Below are 22,612 nucleotides of genomic sequence, written 5' to 3'. Positions count from 1 at the left end.
GGACAGGGGGAGATAAAAGGAGAAGGGCTACTTCTATATTGGGGGAGCAGGGAAAGGGGGCGAGGTGTTGCTGGACAGGGAGGAGGTAAAAATAAGGGAAAAGGGCTGCTAGCACCCGTTAATGTAACGGGCTAAACAACTAGTATAATATATAATAGTGAGGTCTCAGTGCGACAGTCAAAGCTATGGTGTGCTGGAAACTAGTGCTTCTGGCTTAACGTAATGGAGCGGCACTCTTTCTCAAGTCACGCTGTGCACCATCATGGACCTCACTTGTGCACAACTAATAATATGTAAAGTGCTGGTGCAAAAATAATTTGTAGGAAGGCAAAAGGTTGCAGTGCTATCAACGTTTAAAGATCAAAACCAGCGGAATGAGTGAACTTATCTGCAGTAACTGCCCGGTATATTCATGTCCGTTATTCTCAAAAGTATTTTTCAGTTTCCAAACAAGGCATAACACAGACGCCAAGTTATAGCTTAGCTCAACTGGTCCAGTTTCAGGAAGATACCCTTCTTCAGGAGCTGTAAAGGACACATTTTTTGAAAAAATACGGCACACCGCCAATTTGTAAAATGCCACTGGTGAGATGGAATGAAAGAGACGCAGGGCAATTTAAAACAGCTGAGCACTGTGTCATAGAATGGAAAACTTTATAGACAACGTATTCACAGACAAACACACAGGACTTACAGCAGGGCACAAATAAAAGTTCTAACTTAAATGGACAAATTACCTATTTAAGTTTAGGCCTGCATATTCTGCAGTCCTACCTAAACAGTTCCATCCTAAACAGTGCTAACAGTTCCATCCTTGAAAATAATAGGAACCAGAAGACAGGACGTTTTCGGTTACAGCCCCTCTTCTGTGGAATTCTATACCTCAATACATAAGAGACGAAAAGGACCTCGTATCCTTCAAAAAAATGTTAAAAACCTACCTTTTTAAAGATGCGTTTAATCTATGACCCACTGATTTAGAATTTTTAATTTTCTGGCTCAATATTTTAAATTTTACCCCTCCTTGTGTTAACTTCCCTTCTATGTTTTTCATATTCTGCAAAGAAATTGCAATTTTTTCCTCCTACCCCTCACGACTCATGTGTGTCTTACTTAGTAAGTTTTAGTTTATGTTATTGTAGTCACTGCCCACTTTTTAATTTGAATTGTATATCGCTTAGGAAATTAAATAAGTGATTTATCAAGCATTAATAAAAAACTTGAAACTTGAAACAGATATGGTACTGAATATGAGCCAAATAGATAATCTGCTTATCTTTATGTGGTAGTCACCTGACCGGATATCTTCCTAAAAGAATACAGGGACAAACACTAAAACAGGAAAAGGACTGAGAGAAATACAGAATGAGAGATAAGAGGAAAGTGATACAGACTGCAAGCCCAGATGTCCCATGAGAAACTACCAGTGACAGGCAAGCACCAGATGTTCAGCATAAGATGTGCTTTGCAATGTAAGTGGCGAGAATAGGTTATTGAAGCTTTAGAAGTGACAGGTGGGTATGATGCATGGATGGGTAAACAGGGAAGGAGTATATGTGCTTAAAATGGCTCTTGTAAACAACTGACTCTATACTGCCTAAAACCAGTGTCACTGAACTGCTTCCTTGATGACTGGATAAAGGGTGCATAGCTCCAGAAAGCTAGTCAGAAGTATACTACTTTAATCCAGTGATAAAGTATGACCTACAACTTGTTTATTAATCCTTATTTCAGTTTACAATTTATAGAACATTTGAGCATATGGCGATGTGATAGGACCACTAGATGTTGATTTGAAGACCTCAGGGTGTGCATTGGAGTTTAAGGTATGAGTAAGTCTGATTAAAAAAAGTAGAACTGAGAGTTTATGCATAAGTTAAAAAAGTTACTAGTAACCAATGTTTGAGAAAAAAAAGAGGAGTGACAAGATTGTATTCTTTTTTATTGTAGAGCAACTTCATGGCTGTATTTTGTATGAGTTGTAATCTTTTTGTCTGGGATAACAGAAGGCTATGATAAAGAGAATTACAATAATCAATCTTGATTATTACAATAATAATAAAGTCTAGACTGAAGAAGGTTCAAGTATAGATCACATTGAGTGAATTTGTGAAGAGTATAGAAACATATATTGACAACATTAGAGATCTGGGGGTCAAAGGATAGACTGTTGTCAAGAGTGACTCCAGCTATCTTTACTACAGTCTATAATGAATTATATGAAGTTCTGTTTCACACAGCGCGTGGTGGGTGCTTGGAATGCACTCCCAGAGGAGGTTGTGGCAGAGACTACTGTACTGGGATTCAAGTGCAAGTTGGATGCACACCTTCTTGCATATCATATTGAGGGATACGGTAAAGTCGGGTCTCCAAAAGGGAGTACCTAAATGGGCCGCCGCGTGTGCGGAGCACCGGACTAGATGGACCTCAGTCTGATCCGGTGAAGGCGTTTCTTATGTTCTTATATCCCAGAGCTAAGAAATGCTAATCCACTGTCCCCTACTTAAAGGGAACTGCAGTACTGTGTATTAGAAGAGAAGGATAAAAAGTGGAGAAGAATGGACTGAGCTGTAGCATGCGGGGGGCGGACTACCCTGAGTGCCATCTTGGTGGGGGCGCCAGCACGTCTTGGCCACACTTGCACCCTCCCTCCCTTTGGAACTTCTTTACATCTTTGCCAGTGCAAGCAACTTCTCTGGCTTGCTGCTCACACTGGCCTGGCTTCCCTCTAAAATCACTTCCTGGTCAAGGGGACCAGGAAGTGACATCAGAGGGAAAGCCAGTACCGGTGTGAGCAGCAGGCCAGAGAGAAGCTGCTCAAGCTGGCAAAGATTTCAAGTTTCAAGTTTTATTTAAAATTTGATATACCGCTTAAAAACCAAAAGACATTAATGACATATAGAAACATAATAATAAAGGGAGAAATACAATCTATGATAGGAAAGGGAGACATAAATGGTTAGTACATGAGGAGGGGGGGAAGATGCTTTTCCTTCTCCTAAGGTCTGATATCTACTTGTCATAGGTGTCTTTAAAGGTCTAATATATACTTGTCATAGGCATCCTTAAAGAGAAAGGTCTTTAGATTGACTTTAAATTTATCCAAAGGTAGTTTTTCCCGTAGATGTGGAGGTAAAGAGTTCCATGCTGTGGGTGCTGTTACAGAAAAAAATCTTCTTTCTAGTTGTGTCATAAAATAGGTGTTGCGGGGATAGAATTTCCAGAAGATGCTAGTTACTGGATCGTAGTGTTCTACTTGAACAGTGTGGAATAAGCAATCTGTCCATAAATCCAGGAGTGTGTGTTATTTTGGTTTTGTAGGTAAGTAATAATATTTTATATGTAATGAGATGAGTGATCGGAAGCCAATGAAATTTTTTTGCATTATGGATCAGTTTTACTGCTGTATTTTGAATAATCTGTAGTCTTCTTATTTCCTTTTGGGTGATTCCTTGATATAGGGAGTTACAGTAATTGAGTTACGATATTACCAAGGAGTGCAATAAGATGTTAAGAGATGAGGGTTCAAGTAAGCTCATAACAGATCGAATCATTCTAAGAAACATCTCCTGATTACTGTGCTTATTTGTTGGTAAAAGACATACGAGGGAAGGGAGGGTGCAAGGGTGGTATGGGTGGCGGGGAAGGAGCAGTGGGCGGGGGCAGAGAGGAGGGTACCTCCTACCCTCATTACGCCACTGGGACTGAGAATATCTTTTTTCAGATTATAAGGGTTCAGTTTTATATGGTTGGTAGCAAGCCAATCAGAATTTTGTCAAGCTTAGAAGATACTATAATCATATTATATGGAGATAATTCTAAAGCAATCAAAATCTGAATGTCACCATCATATATAAAGAATGTGAAACCAAGAGATTGAATGAATAGGGATAACAGAGATAAGAAAATATTTTTTTAAAAATTGGTCCTAGGATAGATCCTTGTGTTACTCCCAAATTTAGCAGTTCCACTTCTGATGATTCAGAGTTGATGTGAACAAAGAAAGAATAGCTGGTAAGGTAGGATTTAAACTATTGTAGAGCTATGCCATGTATATTTAATTCAGTCAAACATCAAAGAAGAATTGAATAATGCAGAAAGATCCAAAGTAATCAAGAGAACATCCCTATTACAATCTGTTCTCATTATTTGCAGTAGTATGGTTGCCGAAAATGTTTGCAAACCGCAAAATTGCAAATAACGAAACACTGAGTCTATGGGAAAACAGAGTTAGGTTCCAGCAGTACACATTGGGGCTCATAATCGAAAGAGAAAAACGTCCAAAAACCGGCCTAAGTCAGCACTTGGACGGACATTTCTCAAAAACGTCTAAGCGTCGATAATAAAACCGGGTTTTGGACGTATTTCTAAACGACCTAGGCCTTCATAGTGCCGCTCAACGTCCAAAGCTAAACGGGGCGTTTCGGGAGGCGTGTCGAGGGCGGGAGTTGGGCGGGACGTGGGCCGGCTTAGACTTAGTCGTACATCATGTATATCTGAAAGTTTAACAACAGAGCCTAGATGGAACTTGGACGTTGTGACTTAGAGCATGTAAAACATGGTCTAAGTCACAAAAACCCACCTAAACTCACCAGATAAGCACTAAAAACACATAACACAGACCCCCACACACTACTCCAGTGATCATCAACCCCATAAAAATTTTATTCACAACTTTAAATGTCAGCCTCCAGACCATCATCACTTGGCCGCCTGGCATAGGAAAGCCTAGTCTTCCAGCCCAGAGGCAGCTTAAGTCATCTTGGGGGTGAGTTAGGGACTCAAGGAGAGGAGGATCCATGCCCATAAGCCCCTGTATTCACTGCATTGCTATTGAAACATGTGCACTCCCCTATACACCCCCAAAACCCTTTTGTACTGGCATATAAGTGGCTCCTGCAGCCATAAGGGCTATTGGGGTGGTATATAAGTGGGTCTAGGGGATTCTGGAGGTGATTTGTGGGGCTCACTGTAACCTATAAGGGAGCTGTAGGGAGGAGAAGACATAGCACCCTTTTTGTGAAGTTCACAGCAGTGCCCTGTAAGGTACCTCACTATTTAGGTGGCATATCTGGGTATGCAGTCCATCACTTTGCAGACCCCTCCCACGTCCAACAGGGCTTGTTCTAGGCGTTTTGGACTTGGACGGAAGGTTGGACGGAAATGTGGTATAAAGATAGACGATTTAGTGGCTTGGACGATCAGATCGGCAGGACGTATAATTAGACGATTTTCAAAAGTAAAAAAAAGTTGGACATATCTTTCGAAAATGTGTCTTAGGCTCTTTTTAACTTTGGACGACTTGCGAGATGGACGTAAACGGACTTAGATGTCCCTTTCGATTATGCCCCTCCACGTACCTCAAAACCACGGAAAGTGAACAGTGGATTCTATTGGGAAAATAGCATTAGGTTCCTGCTTGGGACAGCACTTGGAGTACTTGTAATTCACACTCCAGATCTTGGAAATAAATGCCTGACAATGGGGTGAAAGTGAAATTAAAGAAAATATTTTTTTAAGAGCCGATTCAAGAATTCATGAACACAGTAGTATGAATGGGGAATATTGGTAGCAACTGATGCAACCATGGATATGCGAAATCGCACATCAGGAATGTGCCAATAATGAGAATGGACTTTAATGTTACAGAAAATGTTGACCCCCACCTCACTTACCTAGAATTTCCATAATCTTGTGTCAGATCTTGATTTAACTCAATATGTCACTGGCGCTACAAAATAGAGATGGCACACATTTGACCTCCTCCTCTCTGTTCAGGTTTCGTTTTAATCCATTTATAGCAGTATGCCCCTTCCACTTCCTTGGAAAATGCCCCTTTTACTTCCTTCATTTCTCAAGACTTTAGCCCATGAGACATCTGTTTCACCAAAGCAGGACTCTTATAGAGACTTCAGCAACATTACCTCTACCAGGATCAGGATTTTTTCAACACCTTAACACAAACAGTTCAAGCTTTCTCATGGGATACCAATCTCAAGCAGGCATTAGACTCCTTTCCTCGATCCTCAACTCCCCCCCTTTTAGGCAAGTTCACACTCTGAAATGAAAGAACCCATGGTTCACAAATGACCTTCTTCTACACAAATGACAGTTGCAAGAAGCTGAACGTAGATGGCGCCACCAACCTACTTAATAACTATATCTTGCTTATAGATCTATTGGTAGCTCTAAACAAACCTTAGTTAAAGAAAAGAAGACCTTTATGAACAAGACTGAAAATGTGCCTAACAACAATTCTCTACAAAACCCTTAAATCTCTTACTACTTAACATTTCACCAATTCTTCCACAGGAACTAGCAACACATTTCCATGATAAAATCCATACTTTGAGAATTACTACTGATCCTACTACATCCTCATTACACTCCCCAATTGACCTCCCAATTTGTAGAGCTCCATGTAGCATTCTAGCAAATTTCAAGCTTCCTTCTTCTACAGAATTTACTAGACTTGTTACTGGACTTCGTACCACAACTTCACCTGCAAATCCTATCCCCATATCACCTCTTAAATGGTTTCTCCCTGTACTCTTACTATTTGTTCATTCAATGATCATCACCTGCCTTAAGACAAAGACTTTCCCATTACCCTGAAAGCATGTCTTTCTTCATCCGAAAATAAAGAGTGCTAATTCTGATCCGTCTAGCCCCAGTAGCTATCATCCCATTGCAAATTTACCCCTTCTATTAAAAGTAGCTGAAGCAATAGTTCACTTACAACTTCAGGACTTCACAACACACACAAAAAACACTCCTCACCCATTTCAGACTGCTTTTAGGCCTTTTGACAGTACTGAAACGGCTTTAATCAGTATTACCTCCTACATATACAAAGCTCTAGCTCAAATAAAAAATGTTTTACTGATCTCTCGACTTATTGGCAGCTTTCGATTTTACCAATCACCCACTTCTCATTAATTGTTTACAACAAATATGTCTCACTGGTGCAGCCTTAGAATGGCTCATATCCTATCTTACTGACTAATTCTATACAGTTTTATTCCTCAATTACTCTTCTACTCCCTTTAACCCGGGCTCAGAAGTCCCTCAGAGTTCAATAATTTCTTCCTTTCTATTCAATCATTTTTTTACCATTTCTTTTATCACTGGCACAATCACTCGGTTTCACTATGTTCGTCTATGCAGATGACATTCAGGTCCTTTACACACTGGATTCTTGCTCCTCCAAAAATCAAATTTGACCATGTTTCCCCGCTTCTGTCAAAACTTCACTGGCTTCCGGTGATTTCTAGGATTCACTTTAAATGTACTTGCCTAATATTCAAGATCCTACATGGCATTCTTCTTCCCCTAATTCCACTATCCTGGAATTTTTCAAGACCTGACACTACCAGATCTTCCCACAAACTCAAACTATCTTTCCCCTCGTTAAAAGGCGTCATATATGCAGGTAAATTAGGGAAATCCCTTTTTTTCAAATTCACTGAGATTTGGAATAACTTCCCTGCCCCGCTGCGGAACCTAGGCTCATTCCAATTATTCCGAAAGCATCTGAAAACCTGGCTTTTCTCCAAAACATAAAGCTATCTGTTTAAAATGTAAAGCTAGCTATCCTCTTCATAACCTCTAATTTCTTATTAGAAATTACAGTTAACAAAATCTCATTCATATCACACACTGGCTAACTCAACAGAAATTCAAATTAAACCCTGATAAATCAAAGGCCATCATTTTCTCCACTCAGGGTCAAGTTAACCTGCCCCTACCAATACTGCTTCAAAACATCCCCTTTCCTTTGGCTACGCCCATCCATATTTTAGGCATTACATTAGACCAGTGTTTTTCAACCTTTTTACACCTATGGACCGGCAGAAATAAAATAATTATTCTGTGGACCGGCATCAGTCCGTGGATCGGCGGTTGACGAACACTGGGCTAAGTCATGGGCCAGACCCCACCCATCTCTACCCAATCTCCACCCCAGACCCCGCCCCCATAATAGTACTAATTGCACCTTGCACGTCCCGTGCCTCATCTGGAAGCCTTCCCTCATCTGGAAGCCCATTTCCTCACCTCACTGGCTAAAAAACCTCCTTTGATTAAAAAGTTACTGCACTGCTTCAAAATGTAATAAAAAATATGTATACTGTGCGATAGATGAAAATTTCAATTTATCTTAGTTGATCGGTACACCGACGGTGGCCAGCGTTTCACTATTCAGCTACCTCAGGGTGTAACATCTCCGATCAGAACTTTTAATCGGACGCTGAACGCATCTCATGCATCCAAAGGTGAACGCTCCACCACCGCTATTCCACCATTGTGGAGGTGGGAGGGCCCTTGTCTGAGGCTTTTTCCTCCGTTTAGAATTGACATCTCAATCTGCACTTTGATTTTCAATATACCATCAGTCAATGTGCATTTGATCATTGTGGAAGTGTTATCATTATATTACAGTAGGTTTTTCACAGTATCCGAGTCTTTTTTGCTACAGTCTAATTTAAGTACACCCCATTGCAATTTCTATTTTTCTACATTTTAGACATGTAAACAAATAAGGGATTAAGGAGAACTACTTATTTAATCCCTCATGTAAAGCCTTAGCCAAAGACCAAAACAACAAATATCACCAAAGCATTCCACAGAAAGATGGAGAAACCAAACAAAATCAAAGTTGTGAAACCAATGCTCTTGATTTATAGGTTCAATAAAAGTTTTCACAATAAAAACAATCAGTTCAATAAAAGTCTTCACAGATAATGCAATATAATAAAAGCCTTCACAAATGAAATTATGAAAATCAATAGGTTAATCCATATGAAACACAGCAATGGGGTATGCCACAAAGCATACGAGAAGCTGTGAACACTTGGGTTCTGGAATTCTTTTCTGGGAAACGCAGTAAAAGCAGTTGGTGAGCATGTTTCTGGAGGAAAAGTCACTGCTTATCCCTGGGTATAGCTTCATATCAGAACATGGTGTAAGGGTGAAGCTGGGTTACTGCTGGGGCGGGCTGTGTAAACTGTGCAACTCTCTTGAAAGCCATTGACCTGATTTTGCTTATGCAGAGATGCATTCTCAGAGGAAGCTATGGCAGTAAATAGGAATCCAGCATAAATTCATGTTTCATCAAACTGGCTGTTTCAAGGGAATTACCCCCTCCATTTCAATTTTCAGTATGAAAACTCATTGCACCAGTCTCATCTTTCCAATGAATTGTCCAAGCCTTAGCCAAAACCAGAATTAAAAAAAATTCTACACATGCCTTTAAGCTGATTTAAAACCCAACAGGATTTTTTTTTTTTTTTTTTGCCATAAACTTATATTCCTTTTGTAAAATGAGGACCATACATGCAGATTTTTGTCCAGCTCAAGGCAAGCAAAAAACATACCCCTATCATGCCCTCTTGAAATCTCTGTGTGGTACGGATCGCCATATGTAAATAGCAACCTTCTGAATTTGTCAATTACATAAGTATGTAATTTGCATAATTATAGGCCATTATTTATACACAGAGATACTTCTAAAATAATCCCAATGATTACTACAAAAGGACAAGAATTTCCAAAGAAGATACATAATTGGGATATGAAATACTGAAAGGAATAACAAAATTTCTTAAAGCCACACATAGCCCCCAAGCATTACTTTTGTACTTACAGCCAGACATGACTGAGACCACAGGCAGCGGAACACTATTAGGTTTAGGGGGGCCCAGGAGCTCTGCCCTAGATCCAGCGGAATCCTGCGCCACAGCCCATCACCAGCTCCCGACTCCACCTCCTTGCTCCTCCCAGCGTTGTACTTTAAATCTTCAGGGCAGCCACCATGCAGCGTCAATGAGCAGGCCTACCCCCAGAAGTAGAATGAAGGGTTCCAGGACAGGCCTGCTTGTTGACGCTGAGCTGCGGCTGCCCTGAAGATATAAAGTACAACACCAGGAAATGGGTGGGAGGGCAGGCACCAACCATCAACCGCAAATTTTGGGGGAGGCCATGGCCCATGTGGCCTCCCCTGTTCCGATGCCTATGACCTAGACTACATACAGGAGCAGTTCATAATCAGAGCAGCTAAATTTAAAAGAATAAAGGGACTTTTTAGTAAACTTAGTGTGCGCTAACAAAATTAGCATGTGGTAAATGCTGCACAGCCAGTGTCTCTTAAACTGTGCCACAGCATAGTGGTGTGCCCCAAAGAAATTCTGGGTGTGCCATGAGAGATTCCAGAATTTTACTTTATTTTAAAAAAATTCCCTTCATAAGTATATCCTAGAATAGATGACATGTATGTCACGTCAATGTGTCTGTGTGCGTAAGGATATAACCACCCAGACAACCTTCATTCTTTAGATGTGATTGGTAGTTTTATTTTTATGCAGTAGTTATCCTAACTTGAGCAACAAAGCAATCAAGGTTTTGTTACCATTTGGATCTTCTTATCTTTGCAAACTTGGATTTTCAGCTCTGATCGAAATTAAATTGAAAAAAAAGAGAATGACTGCAGATGGTGAATGATGAAGAATGATGAAATGCGTGTTTGTTTGTCGACTATCGAGCTGCGTTTTGAATTAATTCGCTCTCAAAAACAAGCACATCCATTGCATTGTTTAGCAATTCTATTTACTTTAGTTTCACCATTGTTACAATTATCCATACCTAACAAAGAATTTTACATAAATAATTCTCAAATTTATTTTTTTTGTTGGTTTTGCAATTTTATAATTTAAATTATAATGTGCCATGAAAAATATTTGCTCCGTTCAGTGTGCCAGAGCTAAAAAAGTTTGAGAGACACTGCCTGAAGCAGTCAATGTACAATAATAACACCCAAATTAACCCATTCCTTCCCTACTGCTTAAATTGAATTTCAGCGATACATGTTTAATATGACAGTTTATGTTAATGTAATATGCTGCTTGTTGACTGTTAATGTGCACTAAGGGGCAAAAGTTAGGTGTCAGTAAGCACCTAGATCATGCCTACCAGTGACTAACTTAAGTGTTTTAATTGGTTTTAAGTGGCATGATAATTGGTCGTTCCATTAAAAACCAATTAAACATTTGTTTTTAAAAAAAATTAGGTGCGACTAGGTGGCCTCCGAGACCAGTGCCTAGTGACACCGAAGCCTGGAATGGGCATGTTTAAGGACACTGGTGTCACTAGGTGCCACTGGCTGGGATTTCGCAGGGACCCTAGGTGCTGGAAATGTAGGCCTGCATTTAAGGCGCTTGCTAACCATGATTCTGTAAGCGGCACCTGTCCACAATTGATATGTGGCAGGCGCCACTTACAGAATCAGATCCTAAAAGCCTGATTAATAGCCTAACACAAATTAGTAATTAGGTTTATATATTTATTTGATTTATAGTTATGTCTATGTTATATGTGGAAATCGCAGGGAAATAAGATTTTATGTATGTGGTATGTAAACCGCATAGTTGTATGCGGTATATCAATTTTTAAATAAATAATAATATTGTCCAAAGCGGTGGTACAAAATATCAAAATACAAAATCTGGGGCTAATAAACAGTGCATACACAAACATAGCCCGTCAATTTCAAAACTCAGAGATGAGAGACCTAAAATTCCAAAACACCCATCTATACATAAAAATCTACCAGTACCCAAGAACATAAAATCTACCCCATAGAAAACAAGAAGCCAAATTAAGAAAAAGAGCTGATCATACTAAACCCAACTATACCTTTACATTCAGAAATACACTGTCCAGAAAGACCTCAAGCTTTGCAAGTATTTGGAAAGCACGGTTATTATTAATCATTTAAAAAAAAAAAAAAATGAGGCAACTCACCAACATCGGACTCTTTGTGAGTTTTGATGATTTCAGCCAGTTCAAAATTTCCTGCAATTATGGCAACCTATGAGAGAGAATGGAACAGCAGGTGGGAATGTCATCGTGAGAAAGAACGCAGAAGGAGGGAGGGAGAGAGCAGGTGAGGATCGTAGCAGTGAAAAGTCAAAGAGAGGAATTAACAAGATATAGACATAGGAAAAATGAAGAGAAAGGGAGAGAAAGAATTGGTCAGTATTACAATTTAGAACTTTGTAACATTACGCAGAGATGACACTACATATTACTGAGCTCGATATGGAAAAGGGTTGTCCCTCCTACAAAGAGACAGTGTATACCAGATGCCTCTCATGGAGAGATAGCAGAGAGGAAGCCAGGATAGTCCTGAAGTTTGGGACATGGAATGAGCCCTAAAGGCAACTTTCTGCCCAGTCAAAGAAGTGTGGCTCAGCAGTTTGTCTAGAAACAGGGAAGGAGGGGGAGCGAGTAAATTTCCACCAAAGTTAAAAATGATAGGATACTTTACCACTAATGAGAAAGAACTTATCAAAGACCTGGATTTCCATTATAAGTCATAAAACTACTGCTTTGTCACCTTCCGGATACCCATCCCTTTTCTCCCTTTATCTCACTCTACCTCCTTTTTTCCCCTTGTGATGGTCATCGCAGTGCTTTTATGTTTCACTTCTATATTCTGATATTGCCATCTTGAGTTATCAAGTCGATTTGGGGAATTTGACTAAGGCTAGTTGGGACTTTAAATCTGGCTTCATGGTTACATTGTTACCTGGTAATCGATTATTTACAATGGACAAAGAAAGGAACTGCAGACAGGTGTACAAGATACAAGCACAATTTTGTTATGAACACAACAAACAAACTGTTGCATACAAATAAAACCACCTTTTTATGGGACCCCTGAAGAAGACGTGTTGATCGAAACATGGACCGTGTTGGGTCCCATATTGCAACAAGTGGTTTTATTTGTATGCAACAATTTGTATGTTTTGTTCATAATCAATTTTGCCTGCATCTTGTACACCTGTCTGCAGTTCTTTTCTTTATCCTTGGTTTATCGTCTTCACTGCAGATCTGTAGGATTTTCTTTTTTTTAACTTTATTTAGTTTTTAATGCCAACAAAAAGTGCAATACAATTTATATACAAATAATGATAATCAACCAAGCACTTATAATCTTGGATCTTCTTTTTTGTTTTCAATCGATTATTTACAACCACTTCAGACAATTTAACATTTGATTGATCTGATGTGAAGAAATTAAATAAGTATTTGATAAGAATGGAATTATATTCAGCTACATTAGTAGAGTACTGTCACTTGCAGTGTGTCCCTAGGGGCTCACGTTTGTTTACAGAACCTAGATTTTTTGATGATGTGGATAAGTTAAAAAATGGAATGGGGTCCTTACCAGATGTTCTCTAGATTTAATGCATTAAATACAAAATTGGAGAGCAGAGTGAAATTAGAACATTTTTTATTCATGTATAGTACATATGTGTTTTTCGAGAATGTTATTGATGAATAATCTGTTACACTTACTGTAGGATGTGTTTTTATAAAATTAAACAATTTAAATAGAACAATTAAAACAAAGAATGGCACATTTGGAATTTGAATAGCAGATGAATGAATATTTTTAATGGGTTTCACTAAATGTCGGTAGAGGTTTCTACCATGGGCTGGCGAGGTGTTCTGACGCTCTTAGAATTCTTACGAGCGTCAAAGTATTTACCTTGCCGGCCTGCGGTAGAAGCCTCTACCATCATTTAGTATAAGGAACCCTTAGTGAATATGGAAAAATATCAGCAAGAGATTAGAAGTAAAAAAAATTGCTAAACTTCGTTGTGATGAATTAGATTAAACAACAGGTTAAGTCTATATATCAGTGGTTCCCAAACCTGTCCTGGAGGACCCCCAGGCCAGTCGGGTTTTCAAGATAGCCCTAATGAATATGCATGACAGAGATTTGCATATAATGGAGATGCCATATATATTCATTAGGGCTATCTTGAAAACCCGACTGGCCTGGGGGTCCTCCAGGACAGGTTTGGGAACCACTGTTATATATGGATGAACTGTAGATCATGACAATCAAAAAGACGGAAAGAAAACAATTCTTACTAATTCTTCTAGTGAATCATCTAGTGTTGTCATAATTGGTTTGTAAGCAGGGACCATTCTTTTACAAGTACAATGTGCAGTGCTGCATGCACCTGGTAGCACTATAGAAATAATAAATTGTTGTTTTTCATGACACCCTAAATTGACAAACTTCTTGTTCAGCACAAACTTTACAAGTAATTGATTAGGCCCCTAATGTCGCTTTATCGGTGTCTTTTTTTAAGATTACTAGAGGGAATATCAGGAGTCCAAACATAAGCAGAGCCCCAGTCCAAGAATCGTTAAATACTTGAAAGGTATTAATATACCATATATACTCGAATATAAACCGACCCGAATATAAACCAAGATAACCTTTCCCCCCCAAAGAAAGGAGTAAAAAAAAGGTTGACTCAAATATAAACCAGGGGGTTAATATTCAAGTGCGGTACCCTGCTCTGCTCTGTCCAGTTCTGCACTCAGTCCCCCTCCCTCACTCCCTCTGTCCCCTGCCCTGCCAGGCTATAAATCATGCTTCCCTTCCCTCCCTGTTCTGCCAGGCTCTGCACCCAGCACCCCTCCCTCCTTCCTTCCCCTGTCCTGCCAGTCTCTGCACCCAGACTCCCTCCCTCCCTGCCCTGCTTAAAAACCTTTTACTTCCCTCCCGCCTCCCAAGCATACCTTTTAAATGCCTGGTGGGCCAGGACAAGAGGGATCCCTGCCACCTCCTGTCCTGGCTGACTCTGAGAACTTTTGATCTCTCTCCCACCTCCCCTGTATACCTTTTGAATCCCTGGTGGTCCAGTGGTGAACCGCAGCAGAAGCAATCTTCCTTCGCTCTTGCCCTAAAGAGAATCAGTAGCTGGAACTCATAAGGTTGCTGCAAGAAGTCACAGCAGCCATTCAGCTAGTGGCTCTCTTCAGAGTAGGAGTGAAGGAAGATCGCTCTTGCTGCGGTTCACCACTGGACCACCAGGGATTCAAAAGGTACACCATGAAGACAGGAGGGAAGTAAAAGTACTTAGAGTCGGTTGGGAAAGGAGACGGGATTCCTCCTGTCGCAGTCCACCACTGGACCACCAGGTCTTACAGCAGGCCCTGCAGAGACCTGTAACAGGTCTGGGAGGAGGTGGGTGGGTTTTCACCCAAATATAAACCCCCATTTTAGTTTATATTAGTGTATATACAGTGCAAATACATCTTTTTCAGCAGTGGAACCAGTGGGCACAAATTGAGGATGCAGGGTGCTAAACTTAGGAATAACATCAGGAAACACTTTTTCATAGAGAAGGTGCTGGTTACCTAGAATGCCCTCCCCAATGAACAAAAAGAATGACAAAATTTAAAAAAATGTGTGGCATAAATAGAGAGGATTTTTACATAGAAAAAGGATGGAATCAAATTAAAATAAAAGTGAAATGATCTCATGGTTGTTGACGTGTTGTGGGAAAGACTGGGCTTCGACAGTAACTCCAATAATTTGGAAGTAAGGAGTGGGCTTCAACAGCAACTCGCACCAGGCTGACTTCTATGGTTTGTGTCCTGAAAATGGCAAAAGTGGATCAAGGTGAAGTATGTGAGTATTTTCACACTCACATCATATGCAAAGTGTAAAAACCACTTGTCAGACTACTCTCATAGTGTTGTGGTAATGTATTGTGTTACATCAGTGTCTCAAACTTTTTTTTAGCTCTGGTACACTAAACAGAACAAATGTTTTTCACTATAATTGAAATTATAATTGAATTATAATTATAATTATAATTGAAATTATAAGCCTGCAAAACCAACCAAAAATTAAATTTGAAAGTTATTTATTTTACATTCTTTAAGCTATGTATGGGTAATTGTAACAATGGTGAAACTAAAGTAGACAGAATAAAATTGCTAATCAATGCGATGGATGTGCTTGTTATTGTGTGCAAATTGACTCAAAATGTGGCTCGATAGTCAACAAGCAAACATGCATTTCATCATCCACCATCTGCAGTCGTTCTCTTTTTTTCGATTTAATATCTGTCAGGGGTGAAAATCCATTCGCGCAGATATAAAAATCCAAATGGTAGCAAAGTCTTGATTGCTTTGTTGCTCAGGTTAGGATAGCTACTGCATAAAAAATAAAAATAAAATTACTTGCACTTAGGGCTCCTTTTACGAAGGTGCGCTAGTGGTTTTATCGCACGCACCGGATTAGCGTGCGCGAGCCAAAAATCTACTGCCTGCTCAAAAGGAGGCAGTAGCGATTAGTGCACATGGCAATTTAGTACGCGCTATTCCACGCGTTAAGCCCCTGGCGCACCTTCGTAAAAGGAGCCCTTAGTTTTCAAGGACCAATCACATCAAAGGGAGGTTGTATCCTTACGCACACACTCTTAATATTAACAGACGCAACATACATGTCATCTATTCTAGTGTATACTTATAAAGGGAATTTTTTAAATAATGTAAAATTCTGCAATCTCTCCTGGCACACCTGGAATCTCTTCGGGGCATACCACTGTGTTGTGGCACAGTTTGAGAGACACTGCTCTAGATCCTGCCCATCCAGTGGCTGAGAATGCATGCCTGACTCATCTCATGCGCATTTATGCCACATAGATATTTAAATATCTCTATCATATCTCCCCTCTTCCGCTTTTCATCCAAAGTATACAGATTGAGATCGGTGCCAACTAGTATGACACTAAGCACAATTCTATAAAAGTTAGTTAAACTGTATAGAACAGTGGTCTCCAACTCAAACCCTTTGCAGGGCCACATTTTGGATTTGTCGGTACTTGGAGGGCCGCAGAAAAAAATAGTTGATGTCTTATTAAAGAAATGACGAATTTGCATGAGGTAAAACTCTTTATAGTTTATAAATCTTTCCTTTTGGCTAAGTCTTAATAATAATATTGTAATTTATAGCTAAAGAGACATATGATCAAGAAACTCTTTTATTTTACTTTTGTGATTATGATAAACATACCGAGGGCCTCAAAATAGTACCTGGCGGGCCGCATGTGGCTCTCGGGCCGCGAGTTTGAGACCACTGGTATAGAATCATGCTTAATAAACTTGAAACTTGCCTAAGTGGCATTAAGCACATGGTTTTCTTTGCCTAAATACCTGAACTTATGTTAGGCGCCTAAAAGCACCTAATTCAAAAAGAGGCTCTTAACTTGAAAACATGCCCGTAATCTGCCCCCTAGCCAGGCTCCCTTTTAGCTAAGCACTTTGAACTAGAGGTCTGCACGGGAACGGGGATCGCGGGAATCCCGCGGGTCCCACAGGGGTCCTGCGGGAATCCCCCCTAAACCACGGGACTCCCATGGGGACCCCCCACTGGCCCACGGGACTCCCATGGGGATGGAAGGCTTTGGAAGCAGGGTTCGTCCATATAATATAATGGACACGTCAGCCTTATTAAAAGAGGGGGTTTATAAGTTAATTATCTGAACAGAAAACAAAAAAAAGGGTTCCACCAATGAGATTCCACAAGGAAACATCAGCATAAACACAAAAGAAACTGTGGAAATGATGATCCTGTCAGAAGTAATTGCTGCTTTTTATGGGTTCGGGCGGGGATGGAGGTAATTCCTTGCGGGGATGGGTGGGGATGGAGAAGATCCTGACGGGGATGGGTGGGGACGGAGAGGATCCTGGCGGGGACGGGTGGGGACGGATAGAATCCTGGCGGGGACGGGTAGGATTTCTGTCCCCGCGCAACTCTCTACTTTGGACTAGGCATCTTTTTATAGAATTGCATTTTTTTGAGTTAGGTACCTAATATTTAATTAAGCCCAATTAACAGCAATTATGGGGGTGTTAAGTGCCAATTATTAGCACCAATAAGCCTGGCACCTACTTCGGCTAGGCATGCCAATGTAGGTGCCTAACTTTAGGTGGACTGCATAGAATTTGCCAGTAAGTACATTCATAATCAGTGCTTATATATTGCCTCTCATTTCACGCCCTAATTGCATAGCATAGGAAAAGGGCAGGGATTGCACAGTGCAATACATAATCCCCATCCATTCCCTACCTCATTTGTTATACAGGTTAGCGTGTGAATTATTAGGTGCCATCCATCATGCCAGTGTGGTAATGGTTAATGTGCTCGTGCATTAACAGTATGTGCTAATTCACAAACTAACTGCTTAGCACACTTGGAGGGGCCTCTTTCACTAACGATAAGCACCTTTGGGGGTTTAGCATGCGCTAATGAATTAGTATACAGCCCATAGGTATACAATCTGCACAGCATTAAATGCGCACTAATGATTAGTGTGGGTAAATCCACTAGCGCAGTTTAGTAAAAGGACCTCTTCATCTGCAGCAGGGCCCATAAGAATAAACTAGATCCTGTGACAAGTAACATGCACTAATCTTTAGTAAAAGACCTTCTTTAGTAAACATTCCTCTATGGTTTGTAATACAAAACACACATTTTATTAAATTAAGGTATAAAAAGTGGTCTGTGGTAGCCCCAATGTGGGTTTTTCCCATGCACTTAAGACACTTTCCCCACCTTTTACAAAACCGCAGAGCAGTTTTTAGCACCGGCCACGGTGGTAACAGCTCCGACGCTCATAGAATTCCTATATGCTTTGGAGCTGTTACCACCGCCACTGCACTACGGTTTTGTAAAAGGAGGTGGGGGAGGAGGGTTAGTGCTGCAGGTAAAAGGCCGATTTTTCTATGTTTCTAATAATAGCCGCATGCTAATTTTTCCTTTAAGGTATGGTCATTAATACATGAGCCCTTATTGCCACTTATTTTATAGGTGGCAAGGGCTCATGCGCCAATCCTATGCTAATTAGTTAGCATACAGCAATGCCCATGCATTAACCGATTAGCATAGCCATGCCCACTCTCTGCTCCCAGCACTATAAATACATTTTCCTTTTTCAAAAGTGAGAAGCACATGCCGATTCAGTAGTGCATTTTAACCTGCTATAAGCACATGCTAATTTTTACTACAAATTAGTAATAAGGCCCCTAAATTTATGATTTTGATATTTTTTCACATTACTTAACTTAGGGACCCTTTCACTAAGTGCAAAGAAATGAATTAGCATGTTTTAAAGTATGACTTTCAAACACAATGAACTCATTTCTAGTATGCACTAAAATAGGACTTTTTTTTAATTTTTTCAGATTCTACATTAATTTCTTCATTAGCCATGAAAGATCTGCAAAAAATATTAATGGAGTTAAGTGAATGTTATCCAGTGAGTGCATACTAATGCAAACACGCTGGCTTGGATAATGCTTCCACATCCATTCCACACCCAAAATATGTGCCCTCCACGCCAGAAAAAAATTAAAACATAAATAAATTGTGCATACCTAATGAACGCTGACAGGCAAATTATCGCAAAACACTTTAATGCATTTTGCAGTAAGCCTTTTTCACCCATGTTACGCACCTGTTAGCACTTACTAGAGCTATACACTTAGGCCTGAATTCTCAAAACGATGCCATTTGGAGGTCACCTAAGTGTTTTAATTGGCCATTAATGGTGTGGTAATTGACTGCACCATTAAAAAAACAATTAAAAACTACTGTATTTGCTGGCATATAGGATGCAGTTTTTTCCCCTCAAAATACGCTTAAAATATGGGGTGCATCTTATGCACCAGTAATCAAAATTATGAGTTGAAATTCCAGTCAGTCTAAAACTGGTTTATATTAATATACCGTCACGTCGTTTCTGCTCTCTCTCAGACGCCTCAAGGTCTCACAAGTACGCACTGTATACACACGTCATGTGTTTCTGCTTTCTCTTAGACGCTGCGAGGCCTCACAAGTACGCACTGTACACGCGCATCACAAGTACACACGGTACATGCGCGCCACGTTGTTTCTGGGTTTTGAGGATGAAGATTGAAAGGTATCTAACTACAGTGTTCCCTACTTATATTTTTTTAGACATAAATAACTATAACATTAGTACAGTAAATCATTATGGAAATTCATGAAAAAATATAGAAAATTATTTTTTTCTTAAAAATGGGTATAAAAAAGAGGGGGCATCTTATACATTGCTGCATCCTATACGCTGGCAAATATGGTAATAAAAAAAGGAGGTTCTTATTGGCACCAAACATCATAAAAAGGCATGGTTAGGGGTGGGGGGTTCACATTCAGCGCCACTAAGCATGATTCTCTATTGAAGATAGGCGCCTATCTTTAACGCACACCGCGATTCTCAAAACAGTGCCATAGTTTGCGTGACATGCAACCAGCACTGTTTTTTCAGGTGCTGGCCAATTCTGGTGAACGTTTTGAGAATCCAAGCCTTAGTCCACTGATTTTCCACTTTTTTAGTTCTGTCAGAAAAATAGAAACATAGAAAGATGACGGCAGAAAAGGGCCATAGCCCATCAAGTCTGCCCACTCCATTAACCCTCCCCAAACAACCTCGTAAGGGGTCGCTCACAGGTGGCATCACCTCTACACTGCCCTCGTAAAGATCTGACGTGGGCATCCCATTTATTCTTAAAATCTTGTATGCTGCTGGCCGCGATCACTTGTTCTGGGAGTTTGTTCCAATGGTCTACCACTCTTTCTGTGAAGAAGTACTTCCTGGTATCCCCATGAAATTTCCTGCCCCTGATTCTTAGCGGATGTCCTCTTGTGGCCGACGGACCCTTGAAAGAGAAAATGTCTTCCACCTCTTTGCGGCCAGTGATGTACTTAAATGTCTCAATCATGTCTCCCCTCTCCCTACGCTCTTCGAGAGAGTATAGCCGCAATCTGTGCAGCCTGTCCTCGTATGAGAAATCCTTAAGCCCCAAGATCATCCTAGTGGCCATGCGCTGAACTGACTCAACTCTCAGTACGTCCTTACGGTAGTGTGGCCTCCAGAATTGCACACAGTACTCCAGATGAGGTCTCACCATGGTTCTGTACAATGGCATTATGACCTCCGGCTTCCGGCTAACAAAGCTTCTACAGATACAACCCAGCATTTGTCTAGCCTTGGATGTAGTCTTTTCCACTTGGATGGCTGTTTTCATGTCTTTACTAATGATCACCCCTAAGTCCCGCTCTGCTGCCGTCCTAGCCAAGGTCTCGCCGTTCAGTGTGTATGTTCTGCATGGATTATTGTTGCCAAGGTGCATGATCTTGCATTTTTTCGTGTTGAAGCCCAGCTGCCAGGTCGTGGACCAATGTTCCAGTAAAAGCAGGTCTTGCTTCATGCTGTCGGACAAATCATTTTTACTTACAGTGTTACATAGTTTGGTGTCGTCGGCAAACAATGCTATCTTACCTTGAAGCCCCTGGGTCAGGTCTCCTATGAATATATTGAAAAGGATCGGTCCCAGGACTGGAAAAACGCTGGAGTAAGTGTATAGCCCTCAATGAAGACTGCTCTAAATTTAATGGTTGGACTGAGAACTTTTCAGCAGCCTCTCGTACTGTGGTTTAGTAAAAGATCCTTTTATTTCTTTGGGTTTCTAACCTTTAACTTTGCATTTTCTTTGCTTTTCAAGATACAGTTTTCTCTCTTTTTTACTTTTGATCTTTTTTTTCTTGTACAAATAGCATATAGTGTCATCATCAATCAACACATTTTATAAACAAATCAACCAAATAGAAAATAGCTTTATCCTTCTTTGTCTCTTTTAAATTTTCTTATATTTAGTTAATTTATAATTATAACATCAAGATTTACCATCTCAAAAAAATGATAGTGTATATATAATTTAACTACTAGAACAACAAAATCAGTCTGATAAAATATTAATTTAGCTGTCTAAAGTAAGTCCACTAAATAGAGAGTAGATTAAACTAAAACATGAACAATAAGAGATTTCTGCTACAAATTGTACAGATCAAAAAGCGCATGCAAAGCAGATAGACAAAAAAATGAACAGAGAATATGGTATTTGGATTGGATTTATTACATTTGATATACTGCTTGAACATAGGTATTGGAATTCCTCAAACCCTAATACCACCAGATCCTCCCACAAATTAAAACTCTCCTTCCCCTCGCTAAAAGGCATTTCCCACACAGGAAAGCTAGGGACCTCCCTCCACTTCAAAATCACTGAGCTCTGGAACAACCTTACCTCCCCTCTTCGGAACTTGAGCTCTCTCCAAGTTTTCCGCAAACATCTGAAAACCTGGCTTTTCGCAAAAAAATGTAAGTCTCCCTCCAACTTAGGAATCAAGGAAACGCTTATATCTTGGCATCCCAAGTCCTCTAAATTTTCTTCACACTTCTACCTCTAACCCTCTGTTGTAGTTCCTTCCTATTTCTCCTACTGTAAACCGCGTCGAGCTCTACGAACGTGGAGATGATGCGGTATACAAACCTAAGGATTAGATTAGATTAGATTAAGTGGTTTACAATACTAAATATAAGAACATAAGAAATGCCTTCACCCGATCAGACCTTAGGTCCATCTAGTCCGGCGACCCGCACACGCGGAGGCTAAGCTAGGTGTTCCCTGATGATTACGATGTTTACCTGTATCCCTCAATGTGATTCGCAAGAAGGTGCGCATTCAACTTGCCCTTGAAACCTAGAATGCTGGTCTCAGTCACAACCTCCTCCGGGAGAGCATTCCAAGCGTCCACCACTCGCTGTGTGAAGCAGAACTTCCTGACATTTGTCCTGGGCCTGCTGCCCCTCAGTTTCAGACCATGTCCTCTTGTCCGAGACACATTTGACAACGTGAATAACGGTGATTCCTGCTC

The 22,612-nt window shown here is 40.3% G+C and overlaps 1 protein-coding gene across 4 annotated transcripts in view; it reads right to left on the bottom strand.

Moving 5' to 3' along the window:
- SHANK3 (SH3 and multiple ankyrin repeat domains 3) overlaps positions 1-22,612 on the bottom strand; it is a 924,054-nt gene that overhangs the window by 466,706 nt on the left and 434,736 nt on the right. For all 4 annotated transcript variants that reach the window (XM_033958997.1, XM_033958999.1, XM_033958998.1 and 1 more), the window contains one exon: positions 11,797-11,863. In XM_033958997.1, coding sequence (XP_033814888.1) covers positions 11,797-11,863 — 67 coding nt within the window. The remainder of the gene's footprint in view (positions 1-11,796; positions 11,864-22,612) is intronic.

This window comes from Geotrypetes seraphini, chromosome 9, assembly GCF_902459505.1.
Source record: "Geotrypetes seraphini chromosome 9, aGeoSer1.1, whole genome shotgun sequence".
Taxonomy (NCBI): domain Eukaryota; kingdom Metazoa; phylum Chordata; class Amphibia; order Gymnophiona; family Dermophiidae; genus Geotrypetes; species Geotrypetes seraphini.
Note: the sequence above shows the minus strand (reverse complement) of the source record. Positions and strands in the feature narration are given on the sequence as shown.